This window comes from Electrona antarctica (assembly GCF_951216825.1).
Source record: "Electrona antarctica genome assembly, chromosome: 9".
NCBI lineage: Eukaryota > Metazoa > Chordata > Actinopteri > Myctophiformes > Myctophidae > Electrona > Electrona antarctica.
The window spans coordinates 25419291-25444663 of NC_136790.1; the positions used below are offsets into that span (position 1 = coordinate 25419291).

The 25373-nt window shown below is 41.8% G+C and overlaps 1 protein-coding gene across 3 annotated transcripts in view; it reads right to left on the minus strand.

Moving 5' to 3' along the window:
• LOC306929799 (copine-9-like) overlaps positions 1–24750 on the minus strand; it is a 92319-nt gene extending 67569 nt beyond the window's left edge. For 2 of the 3 annotated variants that reach the window (XM_079510478.1, XM_079510476.1), the window contains exons 1-3: positions 24671–24750; positions 22905–22945; positions 5687–5790 (exon numbers count right to left, since the gene is read on the minus strand). In XM_079510478.1, coding sequence (XP_079366604.1) covers positions 5687–5790; positions 22905–22945; positions 24671–24716 — 191 coding nt within the window. In that variant the 5' untranslated portion in view covers positions 24717–24750. Of the gene's footprint in view, positions 1–5686; positions 5791–14160; positions 14208–22904; positions 22946–24670 lie in introns of all 3 variants that reach the window. The other variant, XM_079510477.1, reaches the window with a different exon arrangement.
• Between the last annotated feature and the right edge of the window lie 623 nt (positions 24751–25373).

A 25373-nucleotide genomic window follows, 5' to 3' on the forward strand; every position in this document is an offset into this window, starting at 1 on the left:
CTTTGTTGTGCTTTCTTATTGCGTTCCTTGTTTCTGTGAGGATTTTACTTTAAGTCGTGTTCCTTTTATTTAGTCTTTGTTCCTTAGTTGTTAGGTTTTACTTCTACTTAAGTGAAGTTTACTTTATTTTGGAGTACTGTCCTCTAGTGCAGTGGTAACCAACCTTATTAAGCCCATTATAACTTTGACTGCTTGCACCTCTTGGTTCTCCAACATCTCATTGTCACTAAAAACTAAGCTTCAGACCTCCCAAAAGAAACTGATTTGACTAAAGCCCATGACCCACCTTTACTAGTCTGGGATAGCTCAGGGTAGAAGAGTTAATCAAATAAAAATGGCTCTCAATGTGTCATTTGACTGATTGTTTTGTAGTATGCTCATGTTCCTACCAGAATAAGAACTGATTGTGTGCATACCATGTGTGTACTGTATGCATTCATTCACACACTTGCAGTGTTATCAATTGCCTGCTGTTCACTTGTAACGTCACATGACACTATTTAATGGGTGTGTATATTTGTTGGTCCATGTTGGCATTTTTATAGAATAAAATTAGTTTTAACTTTACTTCCTCTCCTCCACATTTTTTGAGTGCTCGGATCTTCTCTTCCTTTTGGCTAACATCTCCCTTAGAGATAGGTTTAGAAGTTCAGCCATGAGTACAGTTGCTGCTTTTCGCTTGGAAAGGAGCCAGCTTAGGTGGTTCGGGCATCTGGTTAGGATGCCTCTCTAGTGTCTCCCTAGGGAGGTCCTCAATGCACGTCCCGCTAGAAGGAGACCCACGGGCAGACCAAGGATGAGTTGAAGGGTTTATATCTCCAAACTCTGCTGGGAACGCCTCAGGATCCCCCAGAATGAAGTTACTAATGTTTCTGTGGAGAGGGAAGTCTGGAGCTCTCTGGTGGAGCTGTTGCCCCCACGACCCGACTACGGATAAGCACTTTCACTACACTTTTGTTTATCTCCTGTGAACACCCGGTTGGCCTCTGTGTTTTTTATATGCAAATAAAAATGGGATTGGTATTTAAGATAGTCAAAGGGTAACTACTTTTCCAAAGTGAGCGACACCCACAGCCACAATAGGCCTACTAGAGGGAACGACAACAATCTGGTACTACCCAAATATAACAGTAGAATAATGGGCAAATTCTCATTCTACTACTCTGCCACCAAAATGTGGAATGCCCTGCTGACACCATGCATTTTAAAAATGTCAATCACTGGTTTCTTTCAAAACTAGCTTGAGAAAAATCCATCAGGAGACCACAAGGGGGTTAATGCAATTTCCCATAGAAAGGAGGTGTCATTCACTGATGAACTTTGTACATTTGGGGCCTTATCTTCCAGTATAGTGTCCGACATTACATAAACGCCTCGCTGTGGCAGCAGCAAGGCTTATTTTTTTGAGCACTGCAGCGGCGCTTGAATTAAGAGATTGTGAATGTGATTGTCATTACAATTTTACTGTAATCCACCAAAGTGTGACTGTTAATTCCTTGTGTCAATAGGTTATGTTTTTATCAGCAGTTGCCAGTTAAGCTTATCAAAGACAAATACAATGTGGTTTGATCTGTGTTTGCTATAACCACAGAGACCATTCATGATTGCTGTAATTTAAAGTTCTCTATAACCAGCAATGTGAGTGATAATTCTGTGTATTAAATATACATTTATTCCACGGCAACGTTGGACAGTCGCTTCGCTCTTCCATGGGCAGAGGGAGAGAGCGTACGATAGCACTGGGGTTAACGGCTATCTGGCACATGATTGGTTTGATTAATGTAACGCCCAGACCACACCTATGCATAATGTAACGGATAGCGCAGGTGTTTTAGGGATAAGGCTGTTGTCGAAGACAGCAACTTGGCCACGGGAACGCCCGTCGTGCCATGCTAAATCCCCAAATAGTGGGTATAGCGACTAGGGTGCAATATTGTTTTTGAATTTGCTGATGACATGTATTAGTGTTTTGTATGCTATGTTGATTAATTTAATACATAGGACCACAATGGACTTTTAAAAGTTAAACATCTAGGCTACATTGGGGTTATGTTTAACACTAGAAAGAAAACGGTTATGCAAAAACTGGTACCTTTACTCGATCTTGCCCAACCTCGTGGAAATACTGCAATACATCACGTTGCTCCATATCTTTCTATTGTGACTGTAGGCTAAAAATACTCTGTGTAGCAAGGTGTGGGTTTAATAATTCATTCCCTCTAACCGGGGTGCTCCCTTTTATTGGAATCCCCTCTCATGACCCCATATCGAGGAGACCACAACACCCTCCTGAGACTTAACAAGATCCATATCTGGGCCAAGCACGAAACCAAGCATGCAGCAATTTATTCCTAGTTATGCCTCGTGCTTGTGTCCTATACGCTCTTGTTGCACGCATGCAAATGTGGATGTTTGTCTATTGATTGAATGGTACCAGTTGCGAATCATTCAGAAGCAAAAAACAAAAACTTTTTAACGGCATGTTATTGACTTCAGAACTTGGCACACTGTAAGGTCAGGTCACAAGATAATTACATGACATGACTCTGCTGTCACCAATACATGTCAAGTCATTACTCTGGTTACGTCTATTTGGCCAATGTTGCTCATCTATTGTGGTCTTGTATCAATCACTACGAACGAGCCTCCTGAATAAGCAGCCTATGGATTCATTATGCATGAGAACTACTACAATATTACACATACAGCACAACATATATAAATGAATGACTGCTTTTTTCAATTTAAAGCCATACATTTAATAGTGAACTAAATAGATGTAGAAGTATGTGTGTGTGTGTGTGTGTGCGTGCGTGCGTGCGTGCGTGCGTGCGTGCGTGCGTGCAATTGTGTGCGCCTGAGTGCGTTCTAAGTCTAAGTCTACTGTAAGTCTAAGTATTTAATAATTCAACACTAATGATTTATTTTGTCCGGAGATTAAGTCTCCTCTCTAAACAGGAGGATGCTGCTGTCCCTGGGGAGAGCAGCTCTGCCAAGTCTCATAACCTATACCCACCTAGCCAACTTATTGCCCTATCTACAGTACACACTCTATGGTGCACGTGGCACATGGTGTAAAACAAAAGGGGGACATTGCGCTGTGTGGTGTCTGCTTCCAATTTTGCTAGTTAAGCGGCGTGTTATCTGGGCGCAAAGCTTATAGCCTAGTGCCTATAGCACAAATGGGTTGTTTCTGAACTAGTCATGGATGTGTTTTGAAAATGTAATAATCACACACTCATTCTCAGTTATGTTCTTTGTTTAAATCACATTGCACGGCATGACAGAGGTGCTGCAAGGATTGCCGGAGTTCCAACACAGATATTGTAGAGTACAGATACAGAAAGCCAGGTTATGGGTTCAAAAAATTCTTACAAAGTGTAGTCTGTATACCTATTAAAAAAATGCATTTCTTCCTCTTTCTTTCTCTCCCTCCCTCTGTTCTCACCACTTGTCTTTGGAGATGAATATTGAATAGCAGTGGCTGGCTACTCTTTGTTATATTTCTTATTAAATAGGAATAATGAAAATGCTTCACATATGGTCTGTCTTCTGTGTCAGAGTAGTCCCATTGCCATATTATATAATTAGAATTATTTACAATTATTTTTAAATGATCCGCTGATGAATAACTATCCGATTAAGAACGATGCCTTCCTGTGCTGGCGCGCTAACATGGACATCAAGCCGGTCACATGCCTCGCTAGGCGATCTCGCCATTTAGGGTGAGGTCGCTTGTGTGTGTGTGTGCGTGCGTGCTTGCGTGCGTGCGTGCGCGTGTGTGTGTGTGGCAATGGCACACTGTAATGTATAATATCTGGCCCAGTTCATACGATATTTCTTTTGTTGTTTCAACATCTATGCAGAAGTGTAATCTACCATGTTGAATGTGAGTGTTGTGTTTTTATTGTAATCAGCATTGTGCATCTGCCTATGGCACACATAATAATGCACATTCTAAATAGTAAGGAAATACCTGCGCTGTTCCTGTGCTGGATAGCAATTAGCAAGGGGTAGATCTTAGGAATCAGAAGGTTTCAGGTTTGATCCCCGGCTTCCCCTGGGTTAATGTCAAAGTGTCCTTGAGCAAGACACTCTTTTTGACTTGTCTCACTATCCCTAAGATAGCAAGGAACCGAGACGACACCTCATTTAAGGCCAACAACTCATCAGTACAAATGAGCCTAGTACATTGGGTAATTATACATGTGCACTCGGCGTGAGCTAGCAATGATAATTGTGCAGGGTGAAACGTGCCATTAATTAAGAATTTGTTCGCAGTAGACTACGATGGCCATGTCAGGTCTTCCTGTTCATTATACAGTATGTGCATTTTTGCCTTCCCTTCCACTGGTGCAAGAAACACTCACTATTCCCCACTCAATTTGAAATATTCTTTTAGAGCAAGTCCAACTCTCAGACTATGCTTCCTATGCTAATTAAGTGGAAATGCATCTGGCAAGTGAGCTAGTCTCTAGAGTCTAGAGAGAGAGTCGACCTCTATAGATAGAGTCTAGTCTAGACTATTATATTAGAACATTCTGTGTAAATTTCCCATGCTCCCCCTCCGTCCCCCTTAAAAGGGTCCAATATCTGTGATTGCATACCATACATTTGTTCTCAAATGTTTGAGATTATGCTTGTGAGTTTGAGCAGAAACTCTTCTGTTCCATTGAAACCTTGAGCTCATAGTGACAAAACACAGCTGTGTTTCATCACTACATCCCTTTTGGCGTAGCCGCGTAGGAGGCAAGCCATCTAGGAGTGGGTCTGTCTGTGTGCGTCTGTAAGTCTGAGGTAGAGCTCTTCACAGGTCCATCTAGGAGTGGGTCTGTCTGTGTGCGTCTGTAGGTCTGAGGTACAGCTCTTCACAGGTCCATCTAGGAGTGGGTCTGTCTGTGTGCGTCTGTAAGTCTGAGGTAGAGCTCTTCACAGGTCCATCTAGGAGTGGGTCTGTCTGTGTGCGTCTGTAAGTCTGAGGTAGAGCTCTTCACAGGTCCAAAATGACGGGCCCAAAACAAACCTAATGAAATCCGATTCGTTTTCAATTACACCTTTTTTTTTAACGATGGACCCGAACCCTAATGGACAAGGTTAAATTGGTTCACTGATCTGATTGTTTCCCAACGTGTTTTGGACCTGAAAGCTAATTGGACCTGTGACATTTTTCCGAGATCCGATTTGTTCAGACTCTGAGATATTATAGAACCGACCCCGACTGTTTCTGTTTGGTATAAGAGTCTGACAAACCAGTTTTCCGTGCAGCAGACAAGTGGGCAGCAGATACGCAGTACGCATTGCACACAAGGATGGATAACGTCACGTAGTGCTCAGCTCAGGTACACATACAAGTCCATGTATGGTGAGTGACATCACTGGCAATTACCACCCACGTTTTTCTTTCCTTTTCTTTTCTTTTTTCTTTTTTTACAGCGTGGCTCTGTAGGTGGTTAGCCGTCTACAAAACTTTGGGTAAAGTGTTAAATAAATGCACCATTTACAATTGATATTGTGAATGTATGGTCTGCTGCTGATAGTGGTGGTGGAATCCAAGGAGAGATGCCTCCCCATGGGTCTGATCTCCAGCTTTCACCCTACCTTCACCTGGCCTCATACTGGGTGTCTGCCCTCAAACCCCCGCAGAGCTTTTGGGTTTATATAAGGAATGAAAAAACTGCCCACTTACACATCAAAGCGAAGGTTTTGCTTCTCTTCAAAGAAGAAATCCAGAACAAACTTCCTCACAAAGTCAGGGTTCAACGTGTTGTCAATCACCTCTGTCCGACCAAACTGTAGGAGAGAGAGAGAGAGGCAAAGACAAAAAGAGGCTGAACTCAGCAGAACATTTCACAGATTAGCTCCTTAGTAATTTCTGAAGCATACAGTAATAATAAGCACATGTACAGAACAACATTAACAGCTTGTACAGAATAATATAAACACATTGAACATTATCACAAATTAACCACTTTCAACCTGGCACAAAATAGCAGATTTACAAGATCACAATGTGTCACGTTGTTTAAATCTTAAGTGTAGGTCGCCCAAAACTCAAGAGTCATTATGGTTCATTGTCCTTGCCATGTCTTTGTATGTTCAATCTTTTTATTTATAATGATGTTGTGCCTGAGCTGTTTTTTTGTTTTTGTTTTCTTTTGTTGTTTGTTATTATGTTCTTGTTGTGTAATGTCTGTTTGTTGTCTTTCAGTTTGTTAAAAACCAATAAATATACTTTATAAAAAAAATCTTAAGTGTAGACTAAAATGTTTCGAAATGCATTGTAGACCAACACAGAGACCACCATGACACAATCTCAGATTCATTCAAACGTGCAAAAACACCCCATAGCCCACAACCCTGTCTGTTTGGCAGGTGACAGAGATGAACTATTGATCTGTCTAAAACCTTTTAGCTCCCTCCTCTCTTATGTCGATCACAATCCATATGGCAGATTTATAGACGGCTATCATAAAGGCCTGAGGTTCTACTCTGTACAAGCTATTAACCAATAAAAACCGGGAACGCATCTGTGTCATTTGACATTTTTGCGTTGGCTATGAAGAAATAGTAGATACAAGCTCACAGCGTGTTGCGAGCTTGCACATCTGCTACGCTGTTGAAAAATCTTGAAAGAAACTACTGGTTTAGAAGGCATTTGTAGAATCCACCTTACAGTTGGGTGCCACCGATATTGTCCCTTATCATTTGACCCATTTAGGCCTGACCTGAATTTTTTTTTAAATCCTTCTAAATCCTCCAGTTTTCTGAAATAAATATTTTCACGATTTTTCAAAAATAGCAGACCTACAAGCTCGTAGCGCGCCACTCGGTGGCGCGCTATGAGCTTGTAGATCTGCTATTTTTCAATAGCTAAATTATAACAATGTTTAAAACACCAAAAGGGGTTCCCGCCCCCAAAATGGGTTAACTGTCCTTTTGTGCAAAAAGAAAAAGACAATATCGATGGCCTCCTGCAACTGTAGGTCTAAATGGATTAATCTCCTTTGTGGGATTTGGGTTCCAGCTGGGGTGAGCAGCTTCTAAGGCCGGGTTTATACATAGTTGCGTGCTACTGTCACACACCTAAAACTGTCAATCTACAACCTCACTGTTGCGCTGCAACACGTTGTAAGCTTGTAGAATGGTTATTTGTGCAACAAACTATAATGTAATTCTGCTGCCCAATGGATTGCCGAGTGATGGAAGAGGAGAGGTTTGGGAACATCAAAGCTGGCAGAAGGATATTGTCCAAAGCTGGATGTTGTGCAAGGTTGTCATAATACCATGTATAAACACACCATGTGTTTACCCGATTACTGACAGTGTATACTGTCTCTGTTTGCACAAGGAAACAGAGAAGGTGAGTGACTGTTAGCCAGAGAGAAAATGACAACACAGGTTTAACAGGTTTGATAGACAGTTAAACCCCTGATACACAGCACAAATCACACTTGTGTGAAGTGCTTGAGCGGTGCCTTTTATCATGATGATGATGTCTGATTATGACGTTGCAGTGGGGGAGGGGGGGTAGTTATGCAATGGCAGTTGTAGCAATTGGTTCTGGTGGCATGTGCTCCTCAGCCTCTTCTTACTCCATGTTAAACACAATTCCTGCCGCCATTAATTAATGCCTCGATCGCGTATTGCCATGGTTTAATCGCGCGTAACACTTACTTTGAAGAGCCAAATATCCGTAATCGCATTTTACTATGAAACCATTCCGTGTGTGTTGACATCCTGGTGCTTGTTCTCTCGGTCGGTGGTGGAAAAGGTGGACCGCGAGTATCACAGCGCCTGCTACAGGCCGTTGAAAATGCTTGTCTGGGCCAAATCTACCCCTCCAATGTCGCTTCTGTGAGATACAGCCGTCTGAAAACAGAGCAGGCAATGTAAGTGGATGCGCGCGCATCTTCAAAATGGCCGCGGCCACTGTCTCACTAGCATAACACTGCTAACGAACGGTAGCTATCGATACGATCGTATTAAAACATGCATTAAATAATACATCGCTGATAAAACGGCTTTTCCGGGTGTGGCGCGGTAGGCTATTAATATAACCCTACGGGTTCTATGTTCCTGGCAGGCCTCGTGTTAAGTAGCTAAAGTTTAGAAGGAGATCTCTGAGAGTGAAATCAAAGAAAGAGGTCCCACACACTGTCTGGAACTTGCAAAAAATGTTGCTCTTTATTAGGTTGACATTTCGGTCGTCAGGACAGACTGTTATCATTCATCATCTGTCTGTTAGGTAGAGTTCCAGACAGTTTCTTTGATTTCACTGTCAGAGACCCTTCGGTTCTGACACTTTTGTCCTACACACGTACAGTGTGCATCTGCCTTCTTCTAAAACTAGCTAAAGTTGACAGAAAGTTCATATTAAAATTTTACAACTCACTTCATAATGTAATGTCACTCTCTCCCTTTCTTTTCCTCGCTCATTAATTTTCCTCTCTCACGGTCACCCACAGTCGCGCATGCACGCGCGCACACACAGCAATGGCAGCAGTAACCTTTATTCTCATATCTCTAGTGAGACTGAAAGAGAAAACTAGCCTAAAGAGAGGTGAAAGCCAATGGATTTTTTGTCAGCACCAACACTTGCAATGGATAACTTAACCGAATATATGCCAGCCACCAGATGGCTCCATACAGAGCCAGTGCCAGTAAAATGCAATATAAGACTCTTTAGTCAGCTTCTATGAGCTGCGATGAACCGGAAGTGGTTGTGTGATGAGCCTCACCCCAGAGCGTCATCTGTCAACATCATGATTACATTTTCTACACGCGAGATCGGATTAAAGTTTTATTAGGCTCTAAACATTATCCTTTACCTCAATCTGAGCACCAAAGGTGCTTTAGATCGCGTGCGTGCGCACAGAGATTTGGGGTAATCGATGACTGGATTGACTGCACAACATGGGAGCTACCGGAGGCTAGCGACTGATGCTAAAAACATCCAACAGGGATATGTTAAGAGACATTAAAGAAACCCGAGATTTCCCAGGTTGGCACAAGAGGTTTTATTGCTTAAACCCGGGATTTTGCGGGTGTGGCATACATTGTGTTAAAATAAAATTAATGTTTGGATATACAAATTAAGGTTCTAATTCAGAGTTGCCCCATTCCTTGCTGCCGACGTAGTTGTCAATAATATCTTCTTTAGCATTTCTATCTGCTTGCTGAGAGCTCAAATATTTCAACGTCAGCCGGGGGAAAACGTTTTGGCACGCTCCATTTTTTGTCTGCCAACAGTGGTGTGTTTTACAAATGAAGCAATGCGCGTGGCCATGAGGGGACAGGCCTAAATGACCATACCAATGTTTTGGCATATATAGCTTATTGATTATGACTCCCTGCACACAAAGCATACGCATACCATGATTTGTTTGGACTTTGAGGAAGCCAATGTTTTATATTAGTGCAGAGATACTTGCTTGAGATAATGTAGGTAATCCAACACACTACATTTCACTGTGGCATTATTCGTTTCTAAATCAAGATTACATTATCATTGCAGTTTCACATGCAAATGTCTAGCTGGAAATAGTCCTGCATAGTCAAAGGATTGATTTACATAATGCAATTCAAATACCATGCAAAGTCGATGTCTTATTCACTGCTCTCAGTGCTGTGATGTTTACTCAATTATTCAGATACGTTCTGTAACATATTAATGACTTAAAGAATATGTAAACAAATGCAAAATCTAAAAATAAAACCATTAGTGGGGAAATGGTCGATGTTTATGTTGGATACATGGCTGAAGCTGTGATTATAACCTAGCACTGTCTTTTGATCATTAGGCGAGTTACTTAATACATTAGGGAGACATGCACTGCTAGCTTTGGCTCAATTGTACAGTGGGAACTGGGAATGCTTTCATCAAGTGCAAGCACAGAGGGTGAAGAGGCAGGCTTGTGCCCTTTCTTACTCGTATTCCAAAGGACAGGCGTCTGGAGAATGCTTGAGTTGCAAGGAACAATGGAGCTTCAGTGTGATCTTATCTGACATTTGTCTTTAGTAGAACAGATCAATGCTACTCCGGGGACTTTTTTTTTTTTTTACTAGTTACAGTGCCTGTTGGAATTATTATTTGTTGGTTGTTTGTTTTTCGGATCCAAACAACAGGCGGTGGGGGACTGCCACTCAGAATCCCGCTGTTAACAGAACATTTAATCATTGGACCACCACTCCACGAGAGACCATTTTCATTGGAGAGACCGTTTTCATGCACTCAGGGCTTTTATGTCCCAGTGTGTCCTATTACAAGCTCTGTGCAGGGGCGCTGTATGGACAATAGAAAAGACCAGTGGTGTAAAGTAACTAAGTACATTTACTCAAGTACTGTAAGTAAGTACCTTTTTTTTTAGTGGTGCAGTCACTCCATTACGGAGCTTTGTGTGTCCCTGGGTCCCAGCCTGGGTCCGTTTCTGTCCCTGGGTCCCAACCTGGGGCCGTTTCTGTGGGTCTGGAAGTTCCGGGGACCCCCCGGGGACTCCTACATGGAGTTGCACCACTCACTTCACACGGGTGTGATTTTTTTTTTTTTTTGCTTTCGCCTTTATTTATTTTTATTTTATAGAGGGACAGATTGACAGTAGGCTGACAGGAAATGGGGAGAGAGAGATGGGGGGGTGACATGCAGTAAAGGTCGTCTGGATTACCAGCCAGGGTGCCCAGACGGCTACGCCAGCCGCCCGGGCCCCTAAGTATATTTTTGAGTGGTGCAACCACTCCATTAAGTATAGCTACAGTATGTGTGTCCGTCCCTGGCTGGCTGGCTGTGTCCGTCCCTGGCTGGGTCTGTCCGAGCACGAAAATTGCGTTTGGTTGATTTTCACAACCAAGTGTCACTGTTGTGCAGCCTAACACGCATACACATATGAACTGTATATAATGATTTTGGGTGTTACAGTACAGCGACAGTACAGTACAGTACCCCCTGGGGGACTCCCACACAGTAACTCTGTCATTTCTCAACCGTTTCGGACGCGAGGCGGCTCACCGGAACCGGCCCGGCCCCCTGGGCGTGTTCCTCTGGATGTTCTGGGGACCCCCGGGGACCCCCACACGGTAACTCTGTCATTTCTCGACCGTTTCGGACGCGGGGGACTTTATATTTTAGACACTTTCTCCATTGTTTAATTTAATGAAAATATTTATCTCACCCACTTAGATTTCAGACAGTATGAATTTGGCTGAGCCAATAATAATTATCTCCCCCATTAGTGTGAGAAGTTAATTTCTGCTAATTGCATCAAGAAGCGCTTTGGGCCAGTCTCCCAATGTCCTCACACACACAGCCCACTCCCACAGACAGGCAACAAAACAATAGTAGGACGGAGGGAAGAGAGTGTTTACCCCTCGCTAAGAGTTAAAGCGCACACACACACACACACACACACACACACACACACACACACACACACACACACACACACACACACACACACACACACACACACACACACACACACACACACACACACACACACACACACACACACACACATACACACACACACACACACACACACACACACGCAACCCAAGCAGAAGCAAGTTACAGTGACTACTTGTTGTGGCTTTATAATAAAGAGCCATAGCCAAACCAAATGTCCCTGTTCTGCTTTGATTGACAGGAGAGTAAACTTCCATGTGATGTGAAGAATATCTTTGAATAAAACATGTTTCAGATGCTTGCATCTTATCTTCCGGAATCAGCGAGTGGCATTATGTGATATTTTGAAAATGATAACATGAAATTCCTTCTCTGTGATGAATGCATATCGCACTCAAGTCCTTTTAAATGTGTGATACATTTGCATCTCTTTCCTATCAATATGGGGGTATATACCGGTAAATACTGCTTCAAGCTACCTTTTCCAAAAATGTTTTTGACACTTAAAGTTGAAGTGTGGGCGCAATGTGGTCACGTTGATTAGAAACTGGGTCTGCCACATCTATTACAAACATCTACTGCTCAGCTTAAACTAGGGAATCCCCCTATGGCCTCTATTACAAACATCTACTGCTCAGCTTAAAGGGAATCCCCCTATGGCCAAGGATCCCAGTTTAGTAAGATGTTAAAAGTAAAAATATTTAGGACGACCGTTGAGCCGATTCTACTCTATGGCTCCGAGACATGGACACTTTCAAAGAAATTAGAGAAACGTTTGGATGGCATTTACACCCGCCTTCTAATGAGAGCGCAAAATCTGTCTTGGAAGAGCCACCCATCGACTAATCTAATATAAGGCAACCTTCCCCATTTTTCTTCACTAGTCCGATCCAGAAGAACACAGTTTGCCGGCCACTGCTACAGAGCTGACAATGAGGTTATATCTTCCCTTCTCCTCTGGAGTCCTGCCTCAAAGCAGACCAGAGGTAGAAAACTGTCGTTCCCTGATGTCATCGCTAGGGACACATGCATCAGTAAGCAGGAACTGGGGATGGCAATGAAGGACCGGAAAGTCTGGCGTGGCATTGTGAAATCCATGATCTCGACCGCGGTCGAAAAATGATGATGATGATGATGGCCAAGGATATTGGGGTTCTGGTGTTTAGGAAGGGCTACTGTAGCCTGGCATGGCCAGACTAATGCACATGCACTGGCAGATTTGTCTTGTTAGGGCTAAAAAAATTGCCTGCCGGCGGATTACGGTCTGGAGAGGCTCAATTGTACGCCCATTTCGTACACCAGAGAACTGGTGTGGCCAATCGGGACACGGTATGCAATATGGGCGGGCTTTGGTACAGTGACGTTCAATGCTTGAGACCTTTGAATGACAGTAGCTCTGACCAATTGCGTCAAAGAGAAAATGTTTGAACCCGCCCCCCGGGAAACAAGATCCATACACAGCATCTCCAGACTCAAATACCACACGACAGTGTGATTTGAGTCTGGCTTATTAGCCAGGCTAGCACTGACGCGCTGTGATTCCCCCCCTCCTAAAACATGATCATCAGGTACTATGATTATACTATAGGAGGAAGATTATTTGTACAGTGTACAGAAAGTGTACAGAAAGTGTTAAAAGTATGTTTTTATGTGGCCTCACATAAAAACCAGTATACCTGATTTTCACCTTAGCACCACCCACCTGAACTAGCACCACCCACGCCTCACCCACAGCTGTTGTTGTATGATAATGGGGGAGGGGTTAGGGGAGGTACAAGTGTACAAGTGTACAGAAAGTGTTAAAAGTATGTTTTTATGTGGCCACACATAAAAACCAGTACAGGTATACCTGGTTTTCACCTTAGCACCACCCACCTGAACTAGCACCACCCACGCCTCACCCACAGCTGTTGTTGTATGATAATGGGGGAGGGGTTAGGGGAGGGGATGATGTTATGATGTCACTAAAGTGGTGTATTTCGGTTGGGCCTTTTGACTCCAAGGCTTTAAGCTTTCAGGAAGGAACCAAAAATACACAGAATACATATTTGAATATTATAACCACACCTGGGGGTCTATTAGAGTAATGTTAATTCCATAGACACATACAAAACAGAAAAAGTACAAACATCACGGCACTCCATCTTTAAGTGTGTGATTGACATGAATGCACATGTGTGCATTCAGGGGACTGAATCCCGAGGGACTGATTGAGGCTTGTTGGGTAGTGTGTATGTTGGGTAGTGTGTATCTGGGTGAAACCTGACAGAGGTGACATGTGATTACTACATTTCAGTGAGGGAAGCAAGAGTGGATTAGTTGGGTGGCAGAAAGAAACAGATACAATGCAAAGAAAGGGAAGGGAAGAATGGGGGAAAACGAGGGATGGAAGGAGAGTGGGGTGATGTACTGTATAGTTGATACATCTCTCTAATCTACTAACTAACATATATACATAATATATAACATATAACACTAGTGGGGTTACTAATATCAATACTGCATTATTTCACCTACACTATACTACACTACAGCATTGAAGACTACAGTAGCCTACATCAAGGAGCCGAAGAATGTTTAAGAAACAGGCACAGTATTCCAGTCCGTTATCTATGTATTTCACAAATAAATACAATATTTAAGGCTTATTAGCCAGGGATCCTTTTAATTGATGTAAACAAAATGATAACATGAGTCAAGTGCCTATGTATACAAATGTATAGGGCAAGTAAACCTGATTCTTCCAAAGCATCACCACTCACCTCTCTCCACTCCTTGGTTCCGATGCCTTGCACATACAACACCACCACTGGGAAAAAGAGACACACAGATAAAGAGAGCGAGAGTAAAAGAGTGAGAGAGAGAGAGAGAGAGAGAGAGAGAGAGAGAGAGAGAGAGAGAGAGAGAGAGAGAGAGAGAGAGAGAGAGAGAGAGAGAGAGGGGGGGGGGGGTAGAAAGGAATCATGAGAGAGAGAGAGAGAGAGAGAGAGAGAGAGAGAGAGAGATAAAGAGAAGGGGGGGGAGTAGAAAGGAATCATGAGAGAGAGAGAGAGAGAGAGAGAGAGAGAGAGAGAGAGAGAGAGAGAGAGAGAGAGAGAGAGAGAGAAAGAGAAAGAGAGAAAGAGAAAGAGAAGGGGGGGGAGTAGAAAGGAATCATGAGAGAGAGAGAGAGAGAGAGAGAGAGAGAGAGAGAGAGAGAGAGAGAGAGAGAGAGAGAGAGAGAGAGAGAGAAAGAGAAGGGGGGGGGAGTAGAAAGGAATCATGAGAGAGAGAGAGAGAGAGAGAGAGAGAGAGAGAGAGAGAGAGGGGGGGGGGTGGAAAGGAATCATGAGTTTTGTTACAGTGAACAAAGCAGTTTTTAGTTAAAGCTGAATGAGATGAGATGTACATTATTATCCCTGCTGGGAAATTGATGTGTTAAAGCAGCATAATGTACCCACCAACGAAAGAACATTGGATGGACATTACTGAGGAACTGTATGTTATGGAAAAACTAACATTCATACTTAGACTACAAAAGGATAAGTTCTATAAAATGTGGGAAAAGTGGGATCTCTTCTCTCAGCCTAGTGATAATGCAATAGGATTTCAATGAATGTATCTTGTAATATGAAAAATGCAGCTTTGTCTTTTGTTTTTTCCTGTCTTGTCTTTTGGTTTTTGATTTTTTTGTCTGTTTTTTCTTCAATAAAAATTAAGTGAAAAAAAAAAAAAAAGCAGCATAATGTAAACTAAACAGATAAACAATTCAATCAGACAGACATAAACACATCAGACACAAATGGACATAATCACAACAAGACCATATAGAGCACAGTACCATAAGCATTGGGAGAGAAAGTTCTTATGTGTTGTATAGTCTGATGGCGGTTCTTATGTGTTGTATAGTCTGATGGCGGTTGGCAAGAAGGAGAGTCTATACCACTCTGTGTGTGCATTTTTGGAGGGAAGATGAGCCTTCAAGTCTCCATAAAGTGGAAATAGCATATAAGCATTTTGTGAGATGGATCAATACATGTAACAAGTGATCAATAAATGGGTGTAAATATGAAAGAATAGAGCATATACTTTAAAAAGATTGTTTCTATTAATGGTTAATATTTGACTTTTCGGCAACTTTTATTTTTCCAACCAAGGTTCATGTTTTAGCTGTTTTCTTTCTGCTCTTTCGTTTTAAGGATTTTAGCTATATTTGACAGGGTGTCCTACTAGTCCTACTAGACACCAGGAAATTACATCTGGCCACAAAAGATCACGGGATCTATTGAATGTGAAGGGGAGGTGACAGACTGACATATTGAGCCTATGACACACAGTATGGCAGCCCCCTATAGTCAGTTGTTCGTTCAGACACACAGAAAACAACTACTGTGGCAAGATGCAATTTCCTGTCAAAAATAGCTAAAATCATTAAAACGAAAGAATATTACTATATTACACTCATCTATTACTTTCTCTAATAGCAACCTAAAACTTGGTTTTAAACAAAAGCATACAGATAATGACAGATACTCCAGGTCTGGACAGCGCCCTGTGAATAGAGCCATTTCAGCACTGGACAGCACCAGCATTTGGACAGCAACTTCTCAATGTTTACACAACTTTCGCAAACACTTCTTTGGTTTCATGTTCTTGCACCTTCTACCCCTCATCCATCCATCATTCCCACAGCGCTGTCCCTATCACGTTCTCTACCTGTATAGGCTAATGGCTTCTTCTAAGTTTTTAGGACAAGGCAATTAATTCCCCGCAACTTGGAGGCTCCAAGATAACAAGTGATAATGAGTTTCTGATTAGCTAGGACAAGTTCCACTTCAGGTCATTTAGTTTTATGCTCTTTGATTACCCTAGTCATGGTTGTGTTGTTTTTATTGTCTTTGTTCCGTCTTGAGATGGTCTCTCAGGGCCGTAGGGCTACACCAAATCAAAGGGTCCCCCTCATTCCCTCAACATTAATCGCACAATAACGGGTTCGTGCGCCCTACGAATTCACGTGTGTGGCTGGCACGTGCCACGGCGAGCACGCACCACAGCCTTTGTTTTTTGTTTTCCCAAGTTAAGTAAGTTATGGAAGTCTCTACTATAACTGAAGAAGGTTACATTATGGTTCTTTATGGTCATTGGTTACAAGCAATATAGGCTACAAGCACACCACAGTACACAACAGCACAGAAAGCAATCCACGATCACACAGTATTATATTAGTTATCATTTTGTGTTACTTACTGCCATTTTAGGTCTGTTTCGTTGAATTCTTTACATGCCTACAGCACAGTAGTGTAGTGCCAACTAACTAACTACAGAAATGTACCTGAATCAGTATTCAATAGGTCGAATCGGAGTGGCTTTGGAGGAATATAAACACCTAATCTGTTGCACTTACTGTAGTAGTGGGCCTATGTACACTGCATTGTATACTGTATGTGTGTGCTATGTTCTATGTAGATGAGACACTATTTACAAATCACTTTATAATAGTCACATCTTGTTTGTAAGATGATTGGCATCTTCATCATAGTTATTTTGAAAGTGTCTACGCCCTCCTCCTACCTTGGTGTTCTTTCTTCTTTGAGTCTGTTACGTGCTCATGGCTAAAGCATTTTACTCTCATCCTTTTCGTCGTCATCATATCTTCAACCTTTCTCTTTCTTTCCACCTATTTCCTTGTGGTATTCTCTGCATTTGTTCCCTACTTTCCTTCTCTCCTATCTCATCTTTTTCTCATGTTGTGAACCTCTCCAACCCTCCATCTCTTCTCATTTCTCCTCATCTCTCCACATGTCTCCTCTCCTCTCTGCCCACATCTACATTGCTCCAACATCCTGGCACCACTTCAAAGCAGAGTGAAATGAATCAAGTCAGGCAGTGATTTCAAAGCCAATCAGCACAGTGGTGCTGTCACCATGGGACAGGGGACCAAACAGCCATAACCATTCAACCTCCATTGGGTCTTGCACATCCCAATGCATTCTGATCTTTCCTTCGAAGGAAAAAGGATAAGAGAGTTTTAAAATAGTGTCAAACTAAATAAATTAACCAATAAATGAATGAGGAAATGAGGAGATGGTGGATGAACTTGGACAGACGGACGGACGGACGGACGGACGGACGGACGGACAGACGGACAGACAGACAGACAGCTTTCATGGGGTGGGATGACTAACTGATGGAAGTGTTTGAGTCCCCGTGCTGTTAAAAGGTGTGTGTATGTATATGTCAACACGCCCTATGTGGTTGTTGTTAATGTGTGTTACATCATGTACAACCAAATATACACAAGCATGTTGTTAATGTGTGTTACATCATGTACATGTACAACCAAATATACACAAGCATCCGCAGCGAGCACATCCATTATGTATGTTTCGGGTGCACTGGAGGCTGGTGTTTCTACAAAACATGGATACTGTCCATTACTGTGAAAACTTGTCAAATCAAATCTAACTTTGTTTATGTAGCACATTATCAAACATTAGAATGCAATGAAGTTAACATAAGTTGCAATCGCACAGATATGTAGGTTATGATAAAAGAATGAAATCTGAATGAAACTAAGAATAAAACAGAAACATAGGGAATTAAAACACATAGAATTAATCTAATTGAGGAAGAAACAAGAAAACAAATCAATCTACAGTATGTTGTCAAAAGGATAACTGACAGAGGGTGCCAACCGAGTCAGCACAACCAATGCTTTCATTCAAAGTAACTTTGCAAAACATCGACTGCCAAGGCCTTCACAAAAAAGATGATAGCACAGTTAACTGGAGCGCACATTGTAGTCAGGGGGACATCACAACACAATGGTGGAGACTGTAACACTTAAACATCTAAAGAAGTATTGTATCACAGAAACACCGCTGTTCGGTGGTTACATTTGCAGGGTATTCTCCGGGAAGGAGGGCATAGTAAGCATCAAGACATCCCTCGGGGTGCTCTCAACGGAGGTCTGCTCTGGTGTTCATTCCTCTGAGGGAATGAACCGAGCCCACAGTAGTAAAGAATGAGGGCACTGGAACATCCGTTTGAAAATGAGAAATAACTTATGAGAGCTAACCTGCCTGTCCCACTTTCCACTAGTCTGAAATGGTGAAAGGTATACAATAAATCGGTACATTGTGACTGAGAAAAACAATTCCTCAGCACCATGCTTTGAAAACTACTCAGGACTCAAGTGTTGAGCTCATTAGCAACATGTCTCGCCTGAAACTCAGAATCTTCCCTGACAGCCCTGAATGCACAACAGCACAGGCAATTTTGGTGGAAAGCTTAGCCTACAGTCAAATAGTGTCTCCCTGAAAGATTTTGGTATTACCAAGATATGTCAAGATGTATTACATTTAAATGTATTTCTGACATATTAACTGTGCAATATATTTGTTCTATTTTATCATCTAGTAATCAGAAGACAATGAAATGGCTTCAACGCCTGCATTGGTGATGCACACAGATTCTGTGTGCAGCTGATGCTGCCATCTATTTCCCTTGTGATTTTTTATAGAAAGCTCTGCACTGGAAAGGTGGTACATAAATAAAATGGACACAGCACAGACACTAGTAACTAGTGTCTAGTACAACCACATCCAAGTTCTATACGCTTTCTGTGAGTTGACATCTTGTTGTGCCCTGCTAGAAATGACTGCATCAGAGATTAATTACACATTCCCTTGCTGCAATCCAAATATCTAATGGGCTGTCAATTATGAATCAGTCAATCTCTAGTTAGTCATAACAGAATATTAAGAATTACTGACAGGGATATTAAATTGAGGCACTTGTGTATTACCATAGATCAGTGGATGTCAATATGGGGTCTGGGGACCTCCAGTGGTCCTTGAGGAGGTTCCAGTGGGTCCCCACTAAAATGAGTCAATATAGCATCAATATCAGCCACTATAATAACCAGTTTAACCACCCTATACATTGACTATTTGACAAGCTCACAATGTGTCAACTTTCTTTTTATTTTTTCTCGCAAATCTTGTATGGGAGTCCTGAAACAAAATATTTTCAGATAGGAGTCTGTGGCCAAAATACTTAGGGGTCCTTGACTGATACTGCCATTGTTAGAGCTATCTGTGATTAATTCCCTGCTTCATATAAGAGTGACTCTCAATACTGGATGACATCACCTCTAAGTATTGACTCTGTCCTCAGTTGTTTGATGGTGGGATCAGATAGAGTGGGACTAACCAGGGGACATGAAAGGCATGATGGAGCCCCAGGACCACGGAGGGTGGCTGGGTGGCTGGGTTTGAAGTTCAGGACCCCTCCAACACAATCGTTACCTCATCTGTGTCCTCTCCACCTAGCTTTATTCTGGCCATCAGGATCCTAATCCATAGGACGTATCAATAAAGGACCCCTGGCCCCTGTGTGTGTGTGTGTGTGTGTGTGTGTGTGTGTGTGTGTGTGTGTGTGTGTGTGTGTGTGTGTGTGTGTGTGTGTGTGTGTGTGTGTGTGTGTGTGTGTGTGTGTGTGTGTGTGTGTGTGTGTGTGTGGAGGGTAATTTCCCTATCCCTTATATAATCCTTAAATTATTCTTTCAGACAATCTTTGTGTGTGCGTGTGCTCGTTCGTGTGCATGTGCACATACAGTTTCAGATATGCACATCCAGCGACACACACAACCCCCGCATTTCCTGTAAGCATCTTAAAGCAAAGATCGTTTATGAACCCAAAAAAAACGGACCAACGGAAAAAGATGACGCTAATCCTAAAGAGGATGTGTCTGAGAGACCGCGTCTGTATTTCGAGAAGCAGGATTAGTAGCCAGATAACGATCAAAAGGATGACGCAAATAACTACTGATATGATATGCTGTTAGTGTTCATGAATAAAGATCAGCAATATACATGCAGTATATAGTCACCGTCAGTCCAATGTCCAAAAACAAATTAATCCAATGTAGTTATTCTACAGATTTAACCAATTTCACGCGTTGTGAACAAGTAGATAATCTAGTTTTTGCTACTTTTGTGTGACACTCTTGTACGACAAAGTATAGATTATAGAGCATTGATTTACGAAAAAGATTTCTGCCTGACAGCAACAAAACAATATATATTCAATTTTGCCAAAATGTTAAGAATAATTATGAAACCTTCATTCTAATTTTGTCTCACAGCAAGCAGACATGCCATATAATGTAACAAAATTAGCATATTTGAATAATACAACTGGTTTTGGTGTCATTCTTTGATCTAAAGTTGAGAGACGGAAAAACTGATTCTTCAAACTTGTGGCCATAATGTAGCAATTAAACGATGCAGTTATAAAATGTAATGTTGCAATAACTATGAACTATGAATTGTATTTCTCATTTACAGTAACCTCTTGAACCCATAATAGGCAAACCTTTAGTGAAAATAGCAAACCTACAAATAGATCTAAAAGCAACGTACCACATTGTTAGCTTGTAGATTATTGTACCATTTTCAGAGAAGAGATTTGGTAATATTACTGTAAAACAGGAGGTACAGACCCCTGGGGGTCAAAGTATATAGGGTTTAAGACTTTAAGTGGTTAATAAAGTGTCATTAATTGTCCCAGCATTAGGAATATACTGTAATCTTTTACACTGTAAGCCATGCATGTCGTTTGTACTTAGACATGCATGGCTTAATTTTTGAGACAAGATTATGCTACTGGCAGGATCAACCAGGCCACGAGCGATACGTAAAGCTGTGAACTTTACTCTTTACAGTTTGACTTTTACACTATTAATGTATATTTATTTCACTATCAATGTTGAAGATCGGATTGTACTTTGGAGCTAGCTATCAAATGTAGTAGACAGATCATGAGTTGTTTTGTGTTGTATTGCGCACACACACACACACACACACACACACACACACACACACACACACACACACACACACACACACACAGCAAGAGAGAGAGAGAGAGAGAGAGAGAGAGAGAGAGAGAGAGAGAGAGAGAGAGAGAGAGAGAGAGAGAGAGAGAGAGAGAGAGAGAGAGAAATGTATAATATATTGAAGAGGGAGCTACAGTATGGACTTGTGACCAGCAAGATACAGTGACCTTTATTAGCGAACAGCGGTTGTGTTCAACTGAGAGAGCTACTGTGATTGCTGGTGCCCGCGTCTTTTCCCACAGCCTTAATTGACGGAGAGGAGCGGGGGTGGGGCCATATAGAGTGAGGTAGAGGGAGTGAGAGAATCAGAGTGGGAGAGTGCAATGAGAACAACACAATCCATAAAGACAAGGAGCTATCCAATTGGAAAATGAGAAAGAAGGACATATGGCTTCCCAGAGATGAGCGTGGGCTGAGAGAAGTACACCTCACTTGACAGATGAGGTCCTGTCCTCCTCTTATTATTGTTCTTATTGAGAAGTTCTTTCTTTTACTTCAGCATCATTGTTGGATTGACCGAGCGAGTGGTCAAGACCAGAAGTGAGGAGGCAGACCAGAGGCAGGAAATATATTAAATCCAACTGGTGGGCCTTAATTCCAAAAATCACAGTGTCCATAATATACATCCTAACAATAAAGGCATGCCTTCTGGGCACATAATTTTATTATGTTACCCTGACCAACCTTACAGGCTGGCACAGAGAGCAGACTTTTATACTCCCCACCATCAGGTGCTCCAAACAATCACAGCCTAGGGGTGCTCTTCTCATAAACTATTTCACATAAAACCCCCAATACAAACCCCAACAATACCTACTATCACAACCCCAATATTACATCCCTCCGTTACATTCAACATCCTCATCAGGTCCTATGATTAACTCACTAATTGTCTCATTTAGAGTCACATTCGGTTCATAAAGTGGAACCAGCTCTCACTTATCTTCCTTTTTCTGTCTATTTCTCTCTCTTTCTAAATGTAGTAGTGGTGGTGTTACTGCTCAGCGAAGCATTGAGCTCACTGATAAGGTGTGTGAGGCAATTTAATAGTTTGTGTAGGACAAAGTTTGTGGACACACACTATAAGCTGGACATAGGAGGGGCTAGCTCCCCTCAAAAATATTATCATACGTCATCATGGCCAATCACAATTTGTGTCCTCACTTTTGTCTTCAATGTTTGTGTTTACACACTTTTGTCTTCAATGTTGGTTTACACAAACCCTCAAAGCTGGACCCTCAAAGAGATCTACCTCTCTATCTGTTGGTCCTTGTCCCATTTATGCCCATATATGGAGATCTCTGTATTTGTCTGTCCTTGCCCCTTTAGTGCCCAATTATGGAGTTGACAGATTTGTTTGCACCTGGTGCCATGAAGACACATTGAGGTTAGACAACACACTCCATATTTTGGCATAGTATAGGTGCATTGGAAACTCCTATGGTTATGGCTGAGTCATGGTGACATGAGTTCAGAGGTCCGGCTGCCAGCCAGCCGGCCCTCCCTTAAGCCAATGTTAATTAATATAAGAAGGATGTAATGCTGAAATTATTCACAAAACGGGAAGACATGAAGGTTGAACTAATTTAAATAGATGCATAAGAATGAAAAATAAATAGTGGTTACCTGGGTCTGACTTCGAGAACGTGTCCATGTCCAACAGATTTCTAGAGAAAAGACAAAAGGCAAGAGTTAAGGCAGGCTATCCCAACACTCACATCAGATCCCCTGTACGATGCCCCTTAACACATTGTGTGCCCACACAACACTTTAAAAAAGAAAAAGGCCACGTTTTATTTCATTTCAGTTCATTTTTTTGACATATTTATTTTTTAATTAAAAAAAAGAAGAAAAAAAAAAAATATTGCAAAGACGTCCACAGACGTCTTGGGCACAACACGCGGGGTAATACCCAGGACGTCCACAGACGTCTTGGGCACTTAAAATGGATGACTGGGTCCCAGAAGACTATAGTGTCACAATTTACCATTCAAGGTTAATGACTCAGATGTTTGGTTCTTCAACGACTGTATTATTGTGCAGAACTACTAGCCTAGGGTCAAATCCACCAAAGCCCTCATCCTGTACAATCCTTGCACTCTCTCCTTTCGCTTTTCCATGCTGTATCTCATGAAATAGAAAAGTACTACCCCCCCATTCTTTCTTCAAAGGGAGAGAAGAAAGAATTGCAGGGTTTCTGTACCTCAGTGGAATCAAACACTCTTATAGGACCAATTATATGAAGATAGGTTGAAAAGTGGTGAAGTGGTCCTTTAACACATGTGTTATATCATGTTAGATAGATTATACAGTTTTCCAACATCAATTCCTTTACCAATCAACAATATTTAGGGCACAAACAAAATGGGCTGATACTAAGCAAAGCTATACTGCACAAATAAATATTTAATTGTCAATTTTTTTAGCAGTGCCAGTGACACGCACGGTCGGTCGCACACGTCCACACACGCACACAGAGTACACACATAGCCAGAATACATACACATGCACATTTTGTCTCCAACGTGTGAGTTGCACAGATAAGACACAAGTGTCGTATCCTTGCTTGGATTATTGAGCAGTAGTAGCTGACCCAATTTCCTTTGAACGATTTGACACCTGAGTGACAATTGACGGTAATAACCAACACAATATTCAATAAAGCATGGAGGTAGAGTAATCGAGAAGCTTGTTATTGGAGTGAGTGGCTCCCATGGCAGCAGATTGAATTGTTCCCCTCAGGAGTGCTGTAGCTGTCACCAAGTAGAGTGCATTTTAACATACAAGCCCTGGTGACATTGACATCAATCCCAGAACATGTTGAAGGTTTCCCGTTGTGTGTGTGGGTGCATTGCAAGTCTGCTTATTCAGTATGAACTGTGTGTGTGTGTGTGTGTGTGTGTGTGTGTGTGTGTGTGTGTGTGTGTGTGTGTGTGTGTGTGTGTGTGTGTGTGTGAAAGACTGCCTTTCCCACTATATACACTGTATGTTTTGCCTCACACATTTAATGATTTGTTTTTTCCTGATTACATATTTATTTTCTGATTATCATATGCATGCATCACTTGCAGTATATTCACCACCATTACCAATCTAGCACCAAACAATTTGAATGCTACAATGTTTTCTATCACATAGATTAGTCATGTACTACGCACTTTGTTTTTCTCTCTATCTTTTAACTGCAATGATGAGCCTGCACAACCAAGAATATCACCCATGTTACTTGTAATGTGATGTGACAATAAAGATTGATTCTGATTCTGCACATTTTCAATTATTTCAGGTTACAAATGGGCCTGGGCCTGCAGGCTGACACACAGACAAGAGTTGTTTGAAACATAGCCTACACATGTATTGATTTAACATCTCATCATTGCTAACATACTTACTTCCTGTTCTTGTTTTTGGTCTGATCCTCCTAAAAGAGTCACACATTGGACAATTGGGACATACCACTTGCCAGGGGTTTGTGCCTTCTTCTGTGTAATATAAATTAGGAATGAAGAGTTGTGTTGCTAAAAAAAACCACATTGTGGAATATTATGATTTCTGTAAGGTTTGGGAAATGTTTTGTTTGTTTATTTTCACTAGTCATGATTAAGAGCGTCTGCTAAATGCCTAAATTGTACATTGTACATTGTCGTGTAGGTGAAGGTACTGAGTACCTGTCCTCAAGATACTTGGTTTGTCCCAACAAAGGAAAGGCCCAGATTGTAGGGTATTGCATGGATTCCTATATCAGGTAACCTCGCATCACCAGGCTTTCCCCATCTGATGTATCAGGTAGTGGAGAGGAAGAGGTGGCACAATTTACAATTTACAGAGAAGATTGTGTGCACTGCACATCTTTGGTTTATCATTTCTAAACAAACAGTGCATGTGTGTGTGCTGGCTGTTTTATATGCTGCAATGAGATTGAGCTGGACCTTCACCGGGCTCCCTTTTTTTTTTTTTTTTTTTAGATATTTTTTTTGCGGCTTACGCCTTTTATTGGTTTTTGAAGGGACAGACAGTAGGCTGACAGGAAACGGGAGAGAGATGGGGGAAGACATGCAGTAAAGGCCGTGTCGGGCTCGGGAGTCGAACCCGCGG